At 42.1% G+C, this 24870-nt stretch overlaps 1 protein-coding gene across 1 annotated transcript in view; it reads right to left on the reverse strand.

The window, feature by feature from the left end:
- PSMD7 (proteasome 26S subunit, non-ATPase 7) overlaps positions 1-23528 on the reverse strand; it is a 718833-nt gene extending 695305 nt beyond the window's left edge. The window contains exon 1 of the mRNA XM_044081778.1: positions 23373-23528. Within this exon, the coding sequence (XP_043937713.1) occupies positions 23373-23446 (74 nt within the window). The 5' untranslated portion in view covers positions 23447-23528. The remainder of the gene's footprint in view (positions 1-23372) is intronic.
- Positions 23529-24870: the final 1342 nt, after the last annotated feature.

The following is a 24870-nucleotide window of genomic DNA, read 5'->3' on the forward strand; positions in this document are numbered from 1 at the left end:
TTGGAATGAGGGGAAATGGGGGAAAGGCATACAGAAGACCCGGGGGCCAATCATGCATTTCAGCGTCCCTCGGTGGTTCCCCCTGAGGGGAGATAGCTCCTGCATTTGTAATTCAGGGGGGAAGCAAACAGGTCGCAGCAAGGCTTGCCCCAATGCTGGAAGATCCGATCTGCTATTACAAGATTGAGGGACCATCCGTGAGGCATCAGGATGTTCCTGCTCAGATTGTCCGTAATAAAGCTGGAACTCCCAGGAATATGCATTGCTATAAGAAAGCGATTGGAAGCTATCGCCCAGTGCCAAATCCTCATGGCTTCCCGACACAGGGGGTAAGATCTGGTTCCACCTTGCTTGTTGATATACCAGATGACTGACATGTTATCTGACTGAACTGCAATGGTCCCCGAAGGCAGGGATGTATGGAATGCTTGCAACGCTAAGAGAATTGCCCTCAGTTCCAGGACATTTATGTGCAAGTTGGCCTCGAGGGGGGTCGAAGTACCTTGGACAGTCTTTCCCTAGAAATGCCCCCCCCAATAGTGAAGTGTCCGTGGTCACCGTGGGTTGGGGAAGACAGAATGGTCGACACCAAAAAGATTATTTTGTGGCTCCATCCACCACAGCATTTCCTCCTTGCAACAGTTTGTAAGGCATATCATGTGGTTGAGTTAGCAACGACCACTGTGCAGAAAGGAGCTACTGCAGGATTCTCATGTGCAGTCTCGCCAGTGGTATTAACATAATGGCAGCACCATGGAGCCCAAGAGTTGCAGTACAAGACGTGCTGGTACATAGGTCTGAGGAAGGAGGAATGTGGCAGGTGTTCTCAATGTAAATATATCATGCCATGTGAGAATGTGCATATCACTTGAATATAAATATAATTGTGAAACAAAAGGGATGGTGTATGCTGCCTTGTCCTTCCTTCTATATAGGAAAAACCGAAAAGATGTTAAGAAAAAGAATTTACGAACATCTGTATGCCATGGGTAGGAGAGATTTAACTAATGCTCTTGCAAAACATATTGTAGACTATCCGGATCATGCATTTTTATTTGTTGTGTTACACCAAGTACAGGTTGATGTAAGGGGGGGGGCCATGGCAGTTGCTCCTTGAAGAACAAGAAGTGTTATGGCAAATTAGAACATCATCTTATCTCCCCCCCAGGTTTGAATGAATTTGCCTCTATTAAATGCATTCTAAAACTAAAAGCATTACATAGGCAAAATACTACATTGAATACACTGTAGTCAAGTTTTAATTTTTCCTTTTCTAGTGGCTGTATAGCATTTTTCCTGAAAAGGTGTTTTACAAACAAAATTTTCTTAAAAGGCAATTGTATATATGTACATATATTTCCATAATTTTTTTTACATCAATCTGCCTATGGGGTTTGCTTATTGTTTATTATTCTGAGTAGTTATGTCAGTATTTTCATAGCTTAGTATTCATTAAAGTTAGCAATGAGTTTTAATATTGTATAGACACTTGTCATTTTAGACATTAGTATGTAATAAGACATTTTACAATATATATTTAATTTAGTGACTGTGGGAACTTTATAGTTTGAGGATTTGAGTATCTTTTGTCAACATATACATTATATATATATATATATATATATATATATATATATATATATATATATATATATATATATATATATATCTTTTTAGAGTTTTTTTTGTGTGCGTTTACTCCAATTCTAAATTTTTGGGATAATTGCATAATTGAATTATTCACTAATAATGTTTGTGATCATTAATGCTGTGTATTTAAATAGAAAGCTGTGTGTTTTTGACTATTTGTCTGAAGAAGGTTGAGTAATAACTCTTCCGAAAGGGCTAATGTTTATTAAACGGTCCATATCTTGCAGTTAAACACCGTTTCTCACTTTTGTTTTGTGCTTTTTTGTAGATTGTAATCCCCAAGTGGAGAGCAAGAGCTTGAGTGTAAGAGAAGCTGTGGACTAGAAGATTCCTGGTTGGAGCGTGAAGGAGCCAATAGGGAAACACCTGGAATCCTTGTAGTCAAAGATGAGCTACAACAAATGCCATACATTTGGTGAACACTCGGGGGGAGGGGGGGGTTGGGGGCTGTCAAGAGACCGAATGATAGTGCCCTGAACTGGTAGTGACTGGCTCCCAGCCGGAGGCAGAGTAACCTCCTGGAGCAGTGATCCATCTTTATGTGTTAGTACGCGTCCTGGAGATCTAGAGAGCACATCCAGTTATCCCTCCCTAAGAAGCGAAGAATGGACTGTATCGTGCCCATTCAGAATTTTTTAGGTTTGATAAATTTGTTCAATAGGCTGAGATCCAGGACTGGTCCCAGTCCCCTGTCATTTTTGGCACTAAAAAAGGACCTCAGATTGGGTGGTACATCGGGGATTCATTTGACGGGTGTGGGAGTTAAAGTCGAAAGGTATTTGGTAGCCTTTGGATATTATTCTCTGCACCCAAACATCGGTAGTAATAAGATGTCAGGCTGGTAGATGCACAGAAAAACGACCGGTAGGGTCTGCCAGAGAAAGAATTTCTAGCTCCCTGGTTACGCAGACCCCCTCTACCCCGAAAGGGACGTCTTCCATACGAGTTGCCCCCTCTGCCCCGGGGGGATTGTTCACCACGAGTGTCACAAAAAGGTCCTTGGGATTTGTTGAACCACATTTTTTCCTCCCTTCTGGTTCCTAGAGTAGCACCTCTAGGGGTTGGAAAGGCATATGCCTACAGCAGACAAGGTCTTTCCGTCTTTCTCACTAAATGTAAGTGTGTCTCGTACTTTGGGTCCAAAAAGTGCAGATTCTGCGACAGGTGCATTGATGAAGAAAGATTTAAAAGGAGTCTGCGAAGTCACACAACTGCATCCAAGCATTATGTCTCATGACAATGCCTGATGCAGCAACTCGAGCTGCCCCCTCGGTGAAGTGAGATATCAAATGCATCGAGGGGATTGAGATGGATTCAAGGGTAGCTAGCTGCAAGGCGACAGCATCACGCACCTCAACAGACAGTACCCCACCAAAGAGGAAGACATTTCAGAAATTAGGTCTTTTTGGAGAGGAGTAAAGTGTGCCAGATAGTTCAGTGATCAAATGGCGAATGTCGCTGAAGCATAGGTCCGTTTCTCTAGTCTGTCCATGGTACGGGACTCTGTTTGGAGGATGGACGGTGGAACTCTCTTCTGCCAGTTCCCTCTTGGTGGCCGCCACCACAACCATAGAATCAACTGTCAACTGCTAGGACCAGTTGGGCTGGTCTTCAGGTGTAGATAGAGTTTAACAAGGTCATCTGCCAGTGGGCTCACGGAAGGCCTGTAGGAACACAGATTCCTCAGAAGAAGGGTTACAGGACTTAGTTTCCCCACTGCTTGAGGATTTTGAGAATGTCTCTGAATGAAATGTCGTCTGGGGGAGACCATGGTGACCCTTCCCCCTCATCACAATCAGTGTCTTCGGTGATAGATTCCTCCAGTGAATCAAGGTGCTTCCCAGTGGGATCTTCTGAGGAGGACTCCAGAGAAGGGGTTCCCTTCAAAGAGGGTTCTTGTGACTCCTGTGCCCGGGGTCCCGAAATAGAGGGTTGGGAGAGGAGCAAGAGAATCAGAAGAAATCGGTGCCCAAAGACACACTAAGGCCAAGTCCTTCTTCTCAAATAAATGGGAAGGAAGGAATAAGGAAGCAAGGGATACTAAGTCGAAGTTAAAGGTACCCCTATGTTATTCCAGCAATGTGCGATCTTATATGAGCATTACACAGAAACACTGGGGGATACTAACCACTGATAAGGAAATTAAGAGCTTGACAGATGAGCCTAAATTTCTTTTTAGAAATAAAAAAAGTCACTAAAGAGACGATTGTATATACCTAGAGAAACAATCACACCTTCAGGTGATGTAGGTACAAAATCCTGTGGGAAATGTTCTTTTTGTTGTTACATAGATACTAATAACCAGTTCATTCACCCTGACCAGAATCGATGCTATAGTTTTAAAGTGCAGGCTACATGTGAAAGCCAACACATTGTATATCTGGCACATTGTTTACAGTGTAGAGAATTTTATGTGGGGAAAACTGACAGAACCCTGCAGGAGAGGATACGGGAACATGTTTATCATATTAGTAAACAGAGTAGGTCCAGTGCTTTAGCAAAGCATATTATCAGCACCAACTCTAGACATATGTTTACATTTTTTTTAACTATTGTTAGAAAGTTTGAAAGTCTGAGAGGAGGGGATGTCCATAAAAAAAAAAAAACAATCTACAAGTTTTTAAATAACCTGTAATATACATTATGAATTTTATTTTTTAATGATACAGATACGTTGTTTGTTGTAGAATTTTATATATTGGCATATGTTTTTATTACAAGTGTCCTTAAAGCATTTACACATTTTGTAACAAGTATTTTAGTAAGTGGATCATGTGATGGTTTGAGTTGTATTTAGAGGAGGGATTTGTACTTTCTTTGATGAATACACCTGAAAAAGCAGTTGCAAAAGCACTTGTCTCACATTAAAGTTTCACGTTTTAACCTGGAGCCTAACCTGTGTCAACTGTTTGTTTTTGGATATATCAACTATTCTGAAGGAAAAGCAAATATCAAAAAGATCTGGCTGACTAAGTTTGCAGATGATTGTAAGCTAGGGGTAGACAATGAATATCCAAACGACTTTGCCATCCTGCAGGGAGATCTGTCCTAAATAAACACCTGGTGCCAAAATAATGGACTGAAACTATATGCCAAAAATGCAATATTGTATCCTTTAGGGAGTCATCTACCTCAGGAAGTACCAAATTAACAGTATGACTAAGAGTTGACCCATTTGTCTGGGATTTGGGAACTTATGTGGACAGTGAATTAAGTTGTGTCTATTGTTGTAAGAATGTCCTTGCATATTCCACAGCTTACAAACAAAAAGATTGTGTAAATATCTAGGGATGTCATTGTCCCCCCTCATTAGACCAGTCATTGAATAAAATGTCCCCTTTGGCATGCATCTGTCCAAGACATGCAAAACCCACTGTCCACAGAGATATCTTATGTGACGCCTGTGCCCTGGCCCAGCAATCAAGAAACCTCAATCCTCACCACTAACCTCAGTGAGGGGCATCTCATATAGGAGGAAAGGATAGCAAGGACACAGTAAAGTGCAACTTCCCTTAAGAGCACACAGAGATCACAGTCAGTCCAGAGCTGGTCGCTCCCTAGCTCTCCAGGTCCCCAATAAGACAGCCCACTGTAAAAGCTATAGGGTCCAGATCTCAGCCTAGTGTGCAAGCCAAAACCTCCAGCACCCTCTCTGTCTAACCAGTGCTTCGTATCCCTGCCCAAGTAGCTGACACACACACACTTTGAGAAGAGTTTATACAACCACACAGACACCCCTGGGGAAGGCTGGCACCAGTTCTCCAGCTTTGCCCCCTTTTCCCCAGACTATACGGTAGTGCCAGCTGCCACCACCCATTAATATTTATCAGCTACTCAAAAGCCCTTAAAAGGGTGTCCAATTATTACTGTGCAATATTACTATCCAATTGGTAGTATAGCCCAGGGCTAAAGCTAATGGAGTGGCTTTGTACAATTTTACCAAAGGCATGCAAGTACTCTAAAGAGCTTAAATTATCTCTACAAAGACAGCCACAGCTGAAAGGGTTTAAAAATATTTAATAACAGTCAAAACACAAGACAATTTGTTTTACTACACAGTGCTTGTCAAGAGTTCAGAAGTCACAGAGAAATACTTAAAATAATTCAGTAGTACAGTTCTGACATCACAGAAAAAAAGACAGTCTAATCATTCTAGTTTCTAGCTATAAGATAAACTTACACATAGAGCAAGACAGTGCTGGTAAGTTGAATGGTCAAGACAATGCTCTTTGATCACATTCCTGGTTCACATTACATCATTTCTCATACTTAAGGCTACCAGAAACTACATTTACATTCTTAACCTCTGGGCAGAAACCAAGGACATTTATGCATGCAGATTCTGGCCATTAACTCTAGCCTTAAAACAGGCAGGATGCCTCACTCTAGACTTACTGGCTCAGAGTTTTAACATCAAAGGGTCACAACAGGATTTACTTGGTCAGCAGAGTGCACTGTTGTTACATTTTTTTCAGTTCCACGTGTAACACTATTTTTACCATTTAAGACACAAGCCTGTGGTTTACATTAATATTTTTCTGGCTAGGCTGGCAGCCTTCACCTATCTTCACACCTTACTAAAACGATACACTGCCTCACCAACATGTCTAGTGAACGAGCTTCGAGTCAGTCAGCATTAAACTCCATATCCTACAGACTACCAAGAGGTGACCTGCGTCTGCCACACAACACATCCTCCAACCCAATACTGATGGATTTACTGCACATCAGCAAGTCAAATGGCATGAGAAATACCCTGGCTACGGCTACAAACCTCTTCTTCAACATCAACAGAACAGTTTGGAGGAACAGGTACATATCAAAGGATACTGGTACTCTGGAACAGCCCCCCCCCCCCCATCCACATAAAAGAAAGCTCATCTGTGTCCTTAGTCAAGTGCAACTTGGATCTATGAATGGGAAACAGAAAATTTATCCAAGGACTGCCTCATGTACTACTAATGGGCAAAGGCAGGTCCTAAAGGATTCATCCCATGCATGTGTCCCCTCAAATCATCTACAGTGTGATCCCAGTTATTCTCATTAGGGGTAATATAATTATGGATTATGAGACGGCTAAGGCAAATCTCAAAAGGTATAGGTTAATTCAAAGTACAAAATGGGAAACTAGCTAGGCCTAAAATGGCTCTCAAGGGCAGCTAGCCTAGTACTTCCCTATGAACCTATATGATAAGAACAAACAGAAGTTAATGTGGGTAGGAGCACAGGCTATAAAATATGCCCAAAAATAAATAACCTTAACTACAGATTATTGTACACTATAATTATATCTATAACACAATTATAACTATAATTAGTAACTGTAATAATTAATTATAGATTACTGTAGAAGGCTCAGTGGTGTAGCGGTAGCATGGGTGTCTCATAGCAAAAGTTTCTCCGGTTCGATTCTCAGCTGGGGTGCCTTCTGTGTGGAGTCTGCATGTCCTCCCTGCATTCGTGTGGGTTTCCTTCGGGTGCTCCGGTTTCCTCCCACGTTACAAAGACATGCGTCTACAGCATTTCTCCACGGGCCTCTTGTTGAAAATTGGCTTAATTCCAAATCGGATTTTCCCGGTTAACAAATGTTAAATAAGCAAGTAAATAAAAAATAAAACAGATTATGTGATGCCTGTGGGTGCAGCCATTAATTTGGGACAACTGTTCCTATCAAGGCAGTTAAACAATTACTTAAAGATGTACATAACTGCTTTTGTTTGTCTTAAGTTAATCAGGTTACGGAGGTGTTATGGAGTGCGTCCGACTTTTATTGTTTGAGGGTTTGCATTTAAACAAAACATCTGGCAAAATGTGACAGGTTCAAATGGAGATGACAAGAAACAACTCTATAAAAGTTCATCCTGCAAAACATTAGTGAGTACATGTAACACAAAAGCTGGAAACAGACATTTAAAAACTTGCCATATGTAATAGGTGGGAATAACAACTTCCTATAGTAATGGCTATACTATGCAAACCACTTTAGAATGTGAATGGCCTTACAGGTATAGATGTAATAAGAGTACTTAATTGAAATGTATTAAGAAATGTAGAGTGCGAACAGCAATGCTACAGGACACACACTTGGAAAGAAGTGAGAATGTGAATTTGACAAAGAAAGGATTTCAGGATGGATATCTGACAGGATATCAGAGACAAAGGAAAAGGGGAGTAATTACACTAACTGATAGAGGAGCTCAGATACTGACAGAAGAGAAAAAGAGAGAAAGCGAGAACAATATTAGATTTGTAGTAGTAAGGGGCTACTGGCACGTGAGGAGAATTAAGCTCCAACTAAAACTTCTATTTTGGAGCTTAATAAAATGTTGGGAGAAATAATCAGCTTTCAGCAGGAAACATTACTTACAGGTAGGGACTGGAACATGACTGGCAACACTGATTATGTATCGGGGGGGGGGGGCTAGAAGGGAAAATATAACAAAAGAGTAGATTTTTGAAGACATTTATGAAAATGGTTGGACGGGAATACATGATTTCAGTAGTAGGAACTTGGGGAATTATCCCCCAAGGTACAATAACTGGCCTAGACTAGACAGAAATTATATTTCACAAAAACATGTGCATTTAATTGAAAGCTTCAAACACATCCAATAACCATTTCAGATCATGCACTAATAAAGATAAAAATGCAAGGTAATGAAGTAACAATGAAACACCGGCTCTTCCCCACTTACTGTTAAAGTAAATGGAATTTAAGGAATGGGTAGTGGGAATTATTAAGAGTCATTAGGAAAGATGGAACTTTCTTCAGAAGCTACAGTTACCAAGAAGGACAAAATGAAAGTGGAGTTTACAACTAAGGTACAAATAAGGGACAGAGAGAGAGAGAGACAGAGTTAAGAATCGACAGAAATTATTTAGAGGGGCTTACAAAAGTATTGTAGAATAAGGGAAATCTCACAGAATAAGAAGTGGCACAACTACAGTGTGCTGGAGAGAGAATAAAGGAGAATCTGGATAATATGCACGAGTTTAGATTGTTGCTACACAACTCTTTTTGATAACTCCAGAACACAAAAAACTTTTAGCACTACCACTTAGGGTTGTTGCCAAATTTAGGAAGCCTATAACAAGAAAAATAACCAGAGATCCTGTAGAGGTATTAGAGATATTTTAAGAAAATTTGTATAAAGCAGAGAAATGTGGAGATAAAGACAGAGCACAAAAACAAATATTTATGGAGGACTTAAATATGCCAATATTAGAGACAGGATGAGCCTTTTAACAGTTAAGAGAAGATGAGATGAAAACAGTAACGAACAACCTCCAGAATAGATGGCACTCCTATGGAAGTTTGGAAGCTAGGAGGAAGAAGTGATAAAGATCTGGAAGGTTGGCTCATTTCAATTTCAAAACATGATTATAAAGGGACTTTGTCCATAATAGTTAAAAGAATAGCAAAGGTGTTGCCAAAACTGATTGATATGGATCAATGTGGTTTTGTGGAGGGAAGGCAAACATTTGACAAGACTAATAAACAATGATAATCCACAGGAAAGTAAGAAAAGACCATTAATGTTGGTGGGTTTCAATTAACAGAAAGCATTCCCTGATTCAATAAGAAGGTTAACTAGGAATATACAAGGGTTCAGAAACAAAAATTAAAATGAGGGTGTTCCTCTGATAACTTGTGACTGAACACAGGAACCTCTTTCCACTTTGTTTTACATTTAGAGCCACTGGCAAATAAAAATAAGGGACTTAGAATGTCAAGGTTAAAATTAGTATAGTAATGATAAAAGTTGGCTTTATTTGCACACTGTATTATTTTGTACATTATACAACCACAAAAGGGCACCCCAGTAGTTTCTGGATATAAAATTAATGAAGATTAAACAAAGGCTATAGCTGTATACTATGTAACCACATACACAAACTGGTCCAACAATAGCCATATTTATCAGAATACGACAACGTGAAGTATATAGGAGTATGGATTGAAAAGGAGTCTGTTATGACAGCTAAGAATATGTCGGAAGAGGCTAAACAATACAAAAACTGAGAAACTGGAAGCTCCTGTTTATGGACATGGATAGCAAGATACAGACACTGAAAAATGTTTTAGTCTCCTTAGTTTTATACACAGATCAGGCATATTTTTATCAACCACAGGAGAAGTTGTGGACAACATAAGACTTAAAAGGGACTTTATCTGGGTAGAGAGGAGAGCAAGGATCAAGTGGGATAAGTTGATCCTTTCAACAGATTGTGTTGGTTTAGGATTACCTGACTTGAGGGGTTATTTTACAGCAACAGTTATGGCTCTAATACATAACACAATCAGAAAGCTATAACTAACAGTGGAAAAGGATGATGATGTGGGGGGGGGGGGGGTTCAAGTAACAAGGAGAGAGATTTGGATTTTGCATGCAGACCTTTAAGGAGAATAACAGCCATACAGAACATTATATTCATAAAGTAGCAAAAAGAGTACTCTACGAACTAAGCCAAAAAAAGAGATTTTCACAACAAGACTGACTGCAAGTAGGGGTACAGAGAATAGGCAAGAGGGGGCTGGAATTTACTGGAGAGAACTGGTACAGGAACAGAGGTATTAGGAGAAAATAACTAAAAACGGAAAGGTAACATAACGACAAGAGGTAAATAACACATTTGAACTACAGGCTACAGATTTAAGAGTATAGACAAAGACAAAAGAAAGGTGGAACCTAAGTGAAAGACCTACTCTAGTACAGTTTTTAGTTGAATCTAGAATAAAAGCTGCTGTTAAAAAAGTAATAATTAGTATGGCATATAACACAATAAATATAGGACTCAATCAGAAGAGCTTAGAAAAGATTGTGAACAGAGGCTGGATAAATATTTCACAAGGAAACAATAGGAAGTCATATGCACGGCTTCCATATATGCAAAAGTCCAAAAAACATAAATTATGATTTTGCTTGGAAGTCTTTGGACAGATATTTCTATACGGGTTCCCTTTAAATCAGTGAATGCTTAAAATAGCTAACACTGATATATTGACCCATTAAGAGCAAAACCTTAAAATCATGAAGACATGGGACAGCATTTTTTCCTCAGGGGAAAAGAACTGCTGGGCCGTTTTCGGGACTTTGCCATCTCCTCCACTGTGGTGCAATCTCAGAGTTGGTATATTTAAGCAGGGGGGGTGTGGGGGGCACAGGGGGTGAAGCCCCCCACTTTATTTTGTGTTTTAAACTTTTTTTTTGTGGAACAGCAATTTTGTTTCCTTGGGAAAATTGTTCTGTGTCTTCGGGATTTTAAGGTTTCATCCTTAATGGGTCGATTTAACATAGACCCTTTCTATACCCCAAGCAGACACTAATGAATTTTTCAAGTAGATGGAAAATGTTGCAGGTGTGATGGAGAAGAAAGAGGGAACTGGGAGCTAAGTGTGACAAAAAAGAAAGCTCCTGATTTATCCACTTCATCTATCACATGTCAATGGAAATCAAACATGACAAACACCTCATAGAGGGGGTACAACACCACTTGCCCAGACGTCCACACTTCTGGATTCCTTATCACGCAGTTGAAGTGTAGCTGCATGTTTCTGTGGAGTGCAAGGCTTTTTTAATGCTTACAGCTACAACATTTGATTAGATTCAACAGTCTCCAAACAAGCATTCCATTTTTGGGGGTGTTCCAGGGACTGCAACCACAGAATAGGGGTTTTTCTATACAGTACTGGTGGACATTTTCAGCATGTCTACCAGTGGAGTAACCACCCAAAAGGAATGTTGGGTGGACTAAAAAAAGCTTTCTGTGGCATTCCTTGCAGTGAGTCTGTGTGCAATCCTTCCCTCAACCTGTCTCCAAGACCTTCACAAATTTGGTAACATCGGGGGGGGGGGGGAGGAATCTCCACCCTCGACAGAGAAAAATTATGCAAATTTTCTTCGCTCACTTTTTTCTATAGGACAGGTTCGACAACTGTGGCCTCAGGAAAGGACTGCTTTGTTTCTTGTATATTGGGGCAAAGATGGATGTCAGACGTTCCCGTAGCAATGAGAAGGCGGAGGCAAGCACACAGACACTGGCCAGACTGTCACAGAGTGGCACTAATGTCCCAACCAGTGGAAACGGGGCCAAAAGCAAAACACCACCAACCACAATGCATCAAAACCATCAATCTCACAAGCACAGATGATGGTAAAATTATATAGGACCATACAAAAAATACAAAGACAGGCAACAGAGATGTCATCAGCAAGTCTTCCACCATCAATAGAGACATCCTATCAGTTAATGCTGGTAATATCAGAGCTAGTGCCAGTAGCAAGGGGGCCAATGAAGACAGCTTGTACTGACAGAAACTTTTAGTTATGTACTCACCATAACTTCAGATGTTTGGGATCCATCTCGCCTACATTCTGTACTGATGGGCTCGGAGCCGATCCCTCGGCACGCTTATGCTATAGAGCGAGGCCTCTTATTGGCTGAGCTATCTTTATCCCAGGATGCACCACCACTAATCCCCCAGATCTTGTTTGTCCGCATACATGCACACATGCACAACTTGATTATATAACATTGTTAGATGTTTCAAGATGAAACAGGATTCGGACCTTCTGGTATCCTCTGATCTCCAAGGAAGGGGGAAGGAGGGTGGGTTATTAGGAATGTAGGCGAGATGGATCCCAAACATCTGAAGTTATGGTGAGTACATAACTAAAAGATGTTATGTGATCCTATCTCGCCTATATTCTGTACTGATGGGACAGCGTCTCTAGCACCTAAATCCCGGGTGGCTCATTGGAAAACACTCCTGAGCACTGTGGAACCAAATGAAGCTCGTCCTCTAGATGCCACATCTAATTTGTAGTGGGAAATGAAGGTGTGCGGGGAAGACCATGTAGCCGCAGCACAAATGTCACTAATAGCAAGCTTAGAATGAAATGCTATGGAAGTAGCCATAGCCCTTGTAGAATGAGCCTTGACAGAGGTGGAAAGCTTTTTGTTAGAATAAAAATAAGCTTGAGAAATACAGTCCCTGATCCATTTGGCAATAGTGACCTTTGTGACAGCTTTGCCCAATTTGTTATCTGCAAAGGATACAAACAACTGATCTGTTTTCCTTGTTTGTTTGGTCCTGTCTAGATAAAAACGTAACTGTCTGTGTACATCTAGCGTGTGGAATATAAACACCGCCTTGTTAGAGTATTTTGGGAAAAAAACTGGAAGCTCTAACGATTGTTGTAAGCAGAAAGTAGAACAGACCTTAGGGACAAAGGAAGGATTTGGTCTGAGGGATACTCTGTCCTTGTGAAAAACCAAGTATGGGGGTTTTACCGACAAAGCTTGAAGCTCTGAAACTCTTCTGGCAGAAGTAATCACCACCAGAAAAGCAGTCTTCCATGATAGAAACTTTAAATCACATGTAGCTGCCGGTTCAAAGAGAAAAGAGGTTAAGGCGCGTAACACTATATTAAGATCCCATGGAGGTGCAGGATGAGAAATCGGGGGTCTCAGTAGAGCAGCACCTTTTAGGAAGGTCTTGCACAATCTGTTGCTCATTAAAGGTGGGTCTATGGATTCGTGAAAATTAGAAATTGCTGCCAATTGTACCTTGATGGTAGAAACTGAAGAGCCTCGATTAAAAAGAGAAGTCAGAAATTTTAGTACTTCTGCCATGGGAATAGAAATGGGGTCCAGGCCCCGGAGTTGAGCCCAAATAGCAAATCTTTTCCATTTGCTAGAATACAGTTTCTTTGTAGCAGACTTATGGGCCGAAGATAAAATGTGTACAACATCTGAATCCAATGTATGACTCCTGACTATCGTCGGAAGAGGAGGAGCCAAGCCGTCAATTTTAAGGTGTGTAGGGACTGGTGGAATAGTCCCGACTGATGAACCAGTAGGTCTGGTATCTGATCCAGAAACCATGGACCTTGCAGGGCATGTTTCCGGAGATAGGGGAACCACACTTGACGGGGCCAGTAAGGAGCAATTAAGATCATTTTGCTCCCCAAGAGAGATGCCTTTTGAATCACTCTGGGAAGGAGAGGAACTGGAGGGAAGGCATAAAGCAAGCCGGTGGGCCAAGGATGGACTAATGCATCCATGGGGCTCTTCCCTGGAGCCGGGTTAGGAGAAGAATTCTTCGCACGCATTCAGAGGAGTCGCGAAGAGGTCGCAACACGGAACTCCCCATTCGCTGAAAATCTGACTTGTAACTGTCATATTCAGAGACCATTCGTGAGGAGAGAGAATGGTCCTGCTCAATCTGTCGGCTATCACATTGGACTTGCCCGGTATGTGAGTAGCCACTAGGAAGCGTTGGTGGAGACTGCCCATTCCCAAACCCTCATGGCTTCTCTGCAAAGAGGATAGGATCTGGTCCCTCCCTGTTTGTTCAGGTACCAAACAACTGACATGTTGTCTGAGTGAACGGCAATCACGCCTTGAGGGAGATAATCGTGGAGGGCTTGAAGGGACAGAAGTACTGCCCTCATTTCCAAGATGTTGATATGAAGCAAAATCTCTTCCGGATGCCATTTGCCTTGGACTGACCTGCCCAGGGAATGCCCCCCCACCCCGTCTGGGAGGCGTCCGTGGTCAAAGTGGCCGCGGAGGAGGTAGAACAAAGGGTCGTCCCTGATCCAAGTTGGAGGGCACTAGCCACCAGCGAAGGTCCCGTCTGCAAGATTCCATGATCCATACAAGGTGGTTGAGGGGGAGTTCCTGAAAGGACCACTGAGCTGAGAGGAGCCACTGGAGAATCCTCATGTGCAACCTTGCCAAGGGGACTAGAAGAACCGTGGCGGACATGGATCCCAATAGCTGCAGGACCATTCTGGCTGGGGCTTTGGACCTGGGAAGTAAGGCTCGAACTTGATTTTGTATGGTTTGAATTCTGTCTGTAGGTAGATAGACCCACATTTGGTTTAAGTCTATCTCTACCCCTATGAATCTTATTCGTTGAGATGGCCGCAACACAGACTTTGGCCAATTGAAGGTGATTCCAAGGGAATTGCCCAGTGATATAGTGGCTTGTAGGCTCCGCAGAAGTAGATGCTTGGAGGTGGCAGTTAGGAGCCAGTCGTCTAGATACGGAAACACCTGGAATCCTAGACTTCTCAGGTGAGCAGTCACTACTGCCAAGCACTTGGTGAACACCCTGGGGGCTGTGGTGAGACCAAAGGGCAGCGCACGGAACTGAAAATGACTGCCTCCTAGGCTGAAGCGCAGATGTCTCCTGGACGCTTGATGTACCATATGATATGATAACACGCGTCCTTGAGATCTATGGAGCACATCCAAACACCTTTCTCCAGCAATGGGAGAATGGTTTGTAGAGTAACCATTCGGAACTTGGACTTTCTGACTGAACGGTTTAGGATGCTGAGGTCCAAAATGGGCCTCAAGTCCCCGGTCTTTTTTGGCACCAAAAAGAATCTTGAGTAAGTCCCTAATCCGATCTGGTCTGCGGGGACCGGTTGGATGACTCCTTTTTGCAGCAGCTTTGAAATTTCTGAGGCTGCGATATCCCGCTGACTGGGTGGCGGGTCCGGGATTTTTTTGGACTGGGGGGGGGGTAAGAGAATGGGATGGAGTAACCTCTGGCGATAATCCGAAGCACCCATCGGTCCTGAGTGATCCCTTCCCAGGCCTTCAGGTGCTTCGAGAAATGACCCCCGACTGGCTCCGGAGCAGCACAGCCGGGCAATCCCTCAGGGACTATGAAAGGCTGAAGAGCCACGAAAGGACTCGTGGTCTCCAGTGTTGCGAGGGCCTCTGCCGCCTCTGGGACGGCGTCTTCCAGATGAATTTCCCCCTCCTCTGCCTCTGGAGGGGGAACCTTCCTGCTTCCTGCTGAGAGGGGTAAGGCTTCTGAGATCTACGGAACCACATTTTCCCTCCTCTTTTAGTCTTGGGATAAGGCCGAAAGGGAGTGGAAAATCGTGCCCCTACGGCAGTCAGAGTCTTACCTTCCTGTTCACAGCGGGTTAGTGTGTCTTTTACCTTGGGTCCAAACAGGGAGGACCCATCAAAGGGGGCGTCGGCAAATGAAGACTTAAAGGCCTCCGCGAAATGACACAGGCGGAGCCAGGCTTGTCTCCGTAGAGCAATGCCTGTACCCGCCGCTCTACTCGCCCCTTCGGCCGCATACGAAATGAGCCTCATGGACAAGTTTGAAATGGACGACATTGTAGCCAGCTGAGAGCCAAACGTCTGGGCCAGCTCCTCAGGCAGGTTACCCAAGAGGGTATCGGATAGCTCCTTAATCAGATCCCTCTGAAATCTGGTAAAGTGCGTCAGGTAGTTCAAGGACCTCAGTGTAAAGGCCGCTGAACTAAGGGTGCGCTTTCCGTACCGAACCATGCTCCTACACTCCTTATTAGGAGGATGGACTGACGTAGAAGCCTCTGCTACATCTTGCTGGGTAGCAGATGCCACCACCAAAGCATCTATAGCCACACCTTTAGTAAGGAACTCTCTATCAGGGGGCGCCGAGAGAAATTTGTTCGGACGAGCGGGCACCGGTTCCACAGAGTCTGGGTGTTCCCACGCCCTTCGACAGATCAAATCCAAGAGCTCGAAGGGCGGAGACACCCAGGAGGTGGAGGGCTGAGCCCCGAAGGCCTTCAGGAACACCGACTCATCAGCAGAGGGAGGTTTGGACTGCCAGCCGCCTCGTTGTTTTAGGGCTTCCAGGATGTCTGCAAAGGAGACATCATCAGAGGACGACTTGGGGGACCCTTCTGCATCATCGAGATCAGTGTCAGATGTCAGAGACTCCCATCAGGGGAGTCAACGTGCTTCCTCTTGCACAATCTCTTCCTGGGAGGTTCTTCCGAAGAGGCTTCAGAAGGACCTCCAGGAGGGGGAGAAACCCCAGCTGGGGTAACCTGAGGCCCAGGGGCTCTGCTGTCTAAGGACAGGGGGACTGCCAACGACCCAGTCTCCAAATGTAGGGAAGGAGCTGGGGAAACCGTGGAGGTAGCCAAGGAAGATTTGGCTAAAGCACTCCTCATAGCCCTGAAGGCAGGACCACCAGAAACCTGGGAGGGTCCCACCTCCGTGGCCACAACAGTGGACGGTACTCCCGCCGCCGACGCACCAAGAGGGAGACTTGGGACCGAAAGCATCAATCCCGAAGCCTCCCCCCAAGGGCCGAAGGAAGAAGTCCATGTACTGAACTCCGACCCAAGAGCCAGAGTTGGAGCAAGGGTCGGGCCCGACCCTAACACCTCCACAGGTTCCACCAGCACCGGCTCCAACGGTGCCGAAGCTGGAGGAGGAATCACAGTAGGGGAGTGGACCATCGGCTCCGAAGCCAAATGGGCTGGAGCCGAAACCAGCTTTTGGAACACCGGAGACTGGAAGAGTCGAAGGAGCACCCTGTCGGATGTCTGAATCAGACATCTTGGATGATCTCAAGGATACCGATCGGGCCCGAACCGATTTCTCCATCAGCTCCGAAGGGCTCGGGGACCGGCTCCAAAAGGACTCAACAATTATCGGCTCCGAGGAAGGTTTCAAGGAAATTTCCCTCGGTGCCGATAAGGACTTCGGCTCCGAGGGGGAAGAGTCTGAGCCGATAACCCTTATCGGCTCCAATATCAGTGGAGCCGATGAGGGTGACCCGCCTCTCGATGCCCCAGACCTCGGCTCCGAAACCAGAGGGGTCAAGCCTGGAGGCATCGAGGCAGACCGTTCCGACCTCGGCTCTGAAGTCCGTGGAGCCGATGGAGAAGTCTGCTTAGTTTTTTTAGCGGTCGGTTCCGACTGACTGGTCGGAGCCGACGCTTTCTTCTTTTTAGAAGGAGACGGAGAGGAAGATAAAGCCTCCTCGAAGGAAGGCTTGATTAATCCTTTGATGATTAATTTGTTTTTCCTCTCCTGGAGGACTCTAGAAGAGAACGCATGGCATACACTACACGACTCTTGCAGGTGTTTAGCACCTAAGCAATAGACGCACGAGGAGTGGTCGTCCGTTATGGACATTTTAAAACCACACCTCGTGCATTTCTTAAACCCGGAGGGTTTGTGTTCTTTCGACATAACCAAGCCAAAACACAGTTATCTACAACTAGAAGAAGGGTTTGACACAAGAAAAAATATATCACTACTTTAGTGTTAAAATTTTAAACTAAAGCCTTTTTTTTTTTTTTTTTTTTTTTTTTTTTAAGACAAGACAAACTTTCCACAAAGATAGAGGGGGTCAAGACCCTCTAACTTAAACGGGTACTTGACCCACACACAACAACTAAGGTAGTAGAAACCACAGGGGAAGGCCCCTCTAACTTAAACGGGAACCTTCCCTGACAGGAAAAAACATGAAATCCTCAACTAAAACTACCAAAACACACTCGTATACAAAGAATAGCCGTTAAAACAGCTTTTGGATTTAAATGAAGCAAATTACTGACAGGAAAAAGCCTAAATAAATAGTACTTAGCCCAGCCAAGTTGAGACCACGTCTAAGCTCTGTAAGCGGCAAACGAGATCTGGGGGATTAGTGGTGGTGCATCCTGGGATAAAGATAGCTCAGCCAATAAGAGGCCTCGCTCTATAGCATAAGCGTGCCGATTCGGAGCCGAGGGATCGGCTCCGAGCCCATCAGTACAGAATGTAGGCGAGATAGGATCACATAACATCATAGTTTATCCAACTTCTTAACATCTGGAAACAGATTCCATCACCTGCAACATTAGGCACAAATGACCATAGGACATTCGAGGCTACTGACTTGTGTGACAATTATATCTCGTCAGTTCCCACCCTAGACTGTACCTCTCTTCTAAAGGAAGGTTAGCACAGTCATTCCCCAGTGAATTTAAGAATACCCATCTAACTATCCAAGACCCATATGAAAGAAAACAGTTTATCACACTGCCTTACCTGCAGAGAAGTCTAGAAGCGAGACACTGAGTAATTGATTTTTTTATCTCCAACTTGTTTTACTGATTTGCTGAAGCAGATTTATATCCCTTGTTTTGATATCACGGGAATGTCCGATTTGTGAAGGTTCTAGAGATCCTGACTACTAGGAAAACAAGGCACAGGTTTCCTTAGCATAGCCTACAAGACACAGAAAAGAGGGACAATACTTCTAGCCATTTTCTGGTACCTTGGGGATTTCAAACCAGTGATCTCTTTTGCTAGAGACCACTATGGCCTTTCAAACTGCTTGATAGTTAAGTGAGGTACATCCTAAAGGTTGTCACTGCATTCTACAATTGTCCTGATCAGTGCGAAATTCAAAGCGAAGAATAACCACTTTAGGGTTGGATGACATTCCTTACCTACAAGCTTCAATTACAAGAACTTCCAAATAAATGTTGCTACATAGTGGAAAGAGGAGAAGGAATCAACCTAGATTACCATGTCTCTAACTACATTTTCATTCTGAAGTGAGTGATCGTCAATGGTATACGCTGGGGGAATGGTCGGTTTATCAAATGCAACAGTATTGCACGTTACAGAATTTAAAGCGCATCTTCAATAAAACTAGGCATTTATAACAGTAAATTCCTGCTGGAGAGCTTCTGTATCAGAGGGAGATTTAACAAAGGCTCCTAGTCTGCAGTCATCCATAAACTTGGTCAGTCATATGTATTGGTTTTTAGTCTGTAGGTCACAAAAGTAAATAGCAAACAAAAGTCACAGCACTGACCCTGCAGACCACCACTGGTCACCTTATTCTAATCTGATACTGCCTTTTTCCACCCACACTATTTAGGTTCTGTCTTTTAACCAATTTGCTATTCTTCTTACCACATAGGAATCTATTTGTAAAGCATTTACTTAATTAATTATGCTAACATGTGGGATGGTGTCAAATGCTTGGTCAGATCAAGACAATCAGTTTTTACATGGTGACTGCTGTCAACAGCTTGTATTACTTTCTGAAAGAAGTTAACCAGGTTCATTAGACTAGACTTACCTTTAACAAAACCAAAATGCTGTGGATCTAGCCTACAGTGATGTTTAGTGAAAGCTGATTTAAGTCTGTTATGTACCACAGGGCCTTACAAGTCAAACTTGTCAGGCTACTAGTTCTATAGTTCCCTGGATTAGCAGTAGGGCCACTTTTATAAAGTGGCGTTACAGTGTTGTATGCCATATTGTCCAGGCTCAAGTTAAAAAACTTATACAGACACTTTCCCAGGATGTGTTTGGTACTATTTATCAAAAAGCCAGGTATGTTATATGGTCCCACAGAAGCAATGTCCTTAGTCTTTGTCTGCAATTTTAGTTACTAACAAAGGTGGGGGGGGGGGTGTTGAGAGCTACAAGGATCACAGGGATTTTTGTTGGGTGTTGTTTTTAGTTTTTTTAACATAAGAAGGTTTTGTAATTGCCCTTGGCTTCAGATGCTAACCGGAGTTTATTGTTTGTCCTAGTAGCTATAACATTCTTTTTAAAATTCTTAAGTCAAATTGCTAATATTTGCCTTGGTTGGGGCATTCACACCTACTGAACACTCAAAAAGTATTTTCCCTTTTATAGTAGACCTTATTTACATCTGTGGACCACCAGAATGGCTTGCTTTTAAACTTTTCATTATATTTGGATCTGAATAGGACTGGAGATACTATACAATTACTTGTGTGTATAAAACTCCTTGGCAAATCTGTCTGTAGTGATATAGTTATAAATGAATTTTGAGACTTCAGTATGGAATGTGGGGAGATTGTGTGCAAAGCTTGAATTCCAATATAGTGGTTTCAGGCGGTTTAGATAATTTGAGGTAAGGATTATTAGATTATGGTCAGACTTAATCAAGAGATGGGGTTAATAGGGGAGCTGTACACACTGATGATAATAAATTAAGTACTAGATCAAGAACATTTTATCCTCTAGTTGGGTTACTAACAATCTGACCCCATTACTTAGTTATTTATTTACTAGGTCTAAAAACTCCTGAGCATATCCTACATAATTAGTGAAGTTAAAGTCTCCCAGAATGATGGGAGTTCGTACACAATATTTAGGAAAATGATACAAACTTCATATCAACAAACAAAAGGTCATGGAAAGGGTTCTCTAACAAGCAATAAACAGCAAATTGATTTTGTTTAATGTGATTTGGAGCTTGATAAGGTCAATTTGTGGGTCTCTGGGAATATGCTTAGAGATTATATGATTTCTGGAAAAAAAAATGAATATGATTTCTGAAAAAAAAAATGAATACCCCACCACAGTTGCCTCTGGGTATGAAGGTGTCATAAACTTTTAATCCAGATTTGAAGTGAGTGTTTTCTGGGCATTTAAACCAAGTTTCAGGGATTACATATACATGGATGCCTTTCAAATGCAGGTATGCCTCAAGGTGGGCCAGCTTGTTCTTTAGAGCCAACTTAATTTTGTTTTGATATTGATAGGTTTGCTATGTTGTAATGTTCATTAACTTAACTTTGCCTATAAAGGCACTATAGTAACAGCAAAGGATTTATTAAGTATGCGGAATCCTTTGAACAAGAGGTGTAGACCATCACTTGCAAAGCTAACAGTACTGTTTAGCATCTTGCTCCATGTTAATACATACTGGATCCCTCTAGAATAGTACCAACTATCTACCCACTTGTTGAAACTTATTATCATTTCTTTCCTACTTAAGCATCATTTGTGGAGAAGGAGGATTCCGGTCAGTGCTAGGGTCTTGCCTGTATTTTTGACATGCAGAGGAAGCTCAGACACGTGTGACAACTTCAGGAAAAAAATTTTACCGGAACTTATCTTCTTTGTTACAGAATACTACAGAAAAAAAATTGTAACAAGACTATACTTTTAATAATCTTTACAATGATGTAACACAGTGATGTCTACAATACATAACTTTGCCCTCATGACTAAAACATACCAACTGTTAAAAGCTTCTATGCATGAACAGTGGATAACACACTCACAAACTTCAAGAACAAGGAACAGCCCCAGAACACAGTAATTAATTCAGCCAAATGTCAAGCAAGCCTGCTGTCTGGTATTTCAAACAAGAGTGACAATAACAACTTCTATGGGACTGGCAAAATATTTGAATACCTTTGGACAGTAATACATGCCCCTATAGTAGCCTCTATTAATTACTCAAAATATGCCATACATACACTACACTTCATCACAGCCGACCATAGAGGGCAAATTCTTCACGCTTTCAAAAGTTACCCAAGTCTTTTTTTTAACAATGTATACAACTACTTTGCCTTCACAGAACACACACTTCACAATATACACAAAAACGAGTAATAAACAGCTGTCCAACCCACAGCTTGCAGCACATGAAATATAACAAATTTACCAACTTGTCCATCTTCTACTAAATACATACTTCCACCAGAGGTCCCAGAGACCAATTTACAACAACCACATAACTGACCATATATAAACCACCGCAAATGCAAAAAGACACATTTATTTACCAGAAAGTCCAAATGGGATAGAGACAATTTTCAGTGGAGACCCAGGGAGAAATGCTCCACTCATCTGCCTCCCTCATAGTTTTTATTTTATTATCTTTAGTAAAACCATACTACTTGTTTTTGTGCATCTATCAATTCATCCATAACCTCCTTTCTTTCCCATTTTTACACAAGAGATCAGGGCACCATATCAACAGTGGTCATCAGCTAAAGCCAATGTTCACACAGACAAGCATACCTCTCAAGTGTACCTCATTATGGGTCTTAAAAAAGTTAATGTTCCTCAAAATTCCTCATTGAAAGAGTCTGTCACACATTCAGTGTTAGGAATTTTTTAAGTGAAATCCATGGTAAATTGAAAAGGATCTTCTTTATAAGTAAAACCATCATATTTTAACCATCATATGACCTTCCTAGTTGAAGTTAGTAAGCCATTAATATGTGTTCCACATTTTGCCTATTTGTTCCACATTATGTAGGAGAGTGTTCCTCATTTTGGCGATGGCAGGTTGAGAGCTATGCAGACAAGTGGGATGTTTGCTTCTATTTCTGTGCAGTTTACCTACATATTACAACTCATTTCTAATCGTCCCTTTAACACTGAACTAGGTGCTCTTTATTTACTTGCAGTGACAGCTTTCAACCTTGTTCCTCCATAAACACGGACAAAAAATACAATAAAAGGCAAAATCATGAACACTTTTCAAAAATATTAGTAGTAGTAACTTAAGTTGACAAAATAAAAGAATATGAATTAACAAGCATTTTCTGAAGCAAAATAAGTAAATAATGCTACTTGACAATCCACTGCCTTTCCCTTAAATCACTGAGGGACAGAACAACATTTTGAGTCAAAACTGGAAGACTCATACTTTTAACTGCATTGTTCTATACAGCTTTTCTCCCTAGGACTAAGCTGAAAGGTGCCATCAGCCCCGATGAAACTATCACAGACTACACAGACAAAAGCTAAACATTCTGCAAACTCGACCCATTTCTCAATAAACAGCACAGAAATAAAACTTCATTCGCAATGCAATTAGTCATACCAAAATAACTGGGACACTCAAGAGAAATCTTGATCACTCCTAAAATTGAAATTTATTTGATCATGCAAATCCCTACTCAACCAAACAGACAATGCAGTACAGATGTCAGATAAGGTAACCTAAGTGAAAACACATTAACAGAGTATTTTATTTCACGCCTAGTACAAGAAGGTCCCGTAACGAAATAATTCAACGGGCCCATGACTGGGCAGTCCAGAGCAACACTTTAAATGAATCAGCAGTGACACCCTCGTCTATTCCCCAACACCTTTTCACAAGCATGTCTCATTCAATTCCGAACCTGTTAAAGTGATCAACAACACTGAGAAGCACGAGCGGATGCACAACAACTCTTTCTACTGCAAGCTCCGGCATCCTGACAACGTAAATCCACAACCAAAATATCTCACTTCAAACTGCTACTATAGAAATGCCCACAATCCACCACGCGACACCGGAACTTGTTGCTATCTAGTCCATCATTGTTTGGAGTTTCTAGAGACGGTGACTAATTACTTCCGTGTTCCTTCTCGTGAAGATGGATATACTTGTAGCTCTAACCCTCAACAGTTAATGTAGATGGCCTTTGGTGTCATTTCTTGCAGTGAGTTTTACATTTGCAAGACGTTTCGTTGAAAAAGCGAATCTATGAAATGCGATATATTGTTGGCGAAATTAAAGTGTATTAACCCACCACGGAGTTCGCGTAGGAATGGGCGTTCCCGCCGTGATTGACATGCGGGAGGGCAGGGATTAACAACGGCAATGGCATTCCTATGGCCTTTCCATTCAAATAATATAACATTAACATGGTGTTGAAGGTGTTCCATCTACTCATTATGCTAAGTATGAATGTACCCCACTGTTGCATGGAGTCATTATCACATCAAAATGTACATCCTTAACATGCAGCAGCAAATTGTTCTATGATCTTCTTTTTCTCTATATAAAGTGGTCCTACTGTCCCTGTAGTTATGTTTGTTTCAGAGAAGGTCTGCTGTTATTTGGAACAAGAGCACACATGCTTCTGCCTCATCAGCATATAAGTGTTGCCACGAAATGTTTACGGAGAAGCCTAACCACATGCTCACGTTTACAGCAGATGTTCCTGTTTTTACAAAGCCTTTCCCCCCCATGCATGCCTCACAGCATTACAAATGTTAACAGACTGACCCTAACAAATTTGGACATATTTGGAAAGAGGAGCATTTCTGTTTTTTTTTTAACGATATAACGTGAATCATACCCACCGCAGGTCTGTATTTTTCAAACTCGTTTGCCCCCATTGTCGGTGTGTGCCCGTGTACAGAAATGACTCACAGCATTATAGGGTGGGCTCAGATTTAGGTAGAACCGCTCAACTTCTTAATGCAAGAACTGTGGACAAAGTCTTCAATGATATGTGCAGGGGGGGCCAAAGAAATAGGGAAAGGTTTTTAATCTTGGTGTCATAAACCTAAAAGCCATTACTGGGCTGTCTATCTAATCTAATCACATCTAATGAGATGTGTACCGAGTTTTCTGTTTATAAATGAAACTGTACAAACAGTACTTGCCTTTGTACTTTTGCACCAGTTTGCGAAATAAAAAAAAAAGATTTCACAGCAATCTCATCTGTGTTTTTATGTTATGCATACAATGTTTTCTTTATAATCTAATTTTTTTTTTTGTGCAATTACCTTTTGTTTTGATGGATTTGAATACGCGTATGTTTTCTGTTTATAGATCTATACTACCTTGTGTTATGGTGGCATCTTTCAATCAAACGGTGGGCGGTTCAGTCAAAATGCTCGCAGGCG

The sequence above is a fragment of the Protopterus annectens genome, chromosome 8.part1 (genome assembly GCF_019279795.1).
Source record: "Protopterus annectens isolate FY-2018-M chromosome 8.part1, PAN1.0, whole genome shotgun sequence".
NCBI classification, from domain to species: domain Eukaryota; kingdom Metazoa; phylum Chordata; order Ceratodontiformes; family Protopteridae; genus Protopterus; species Protopterus annectens.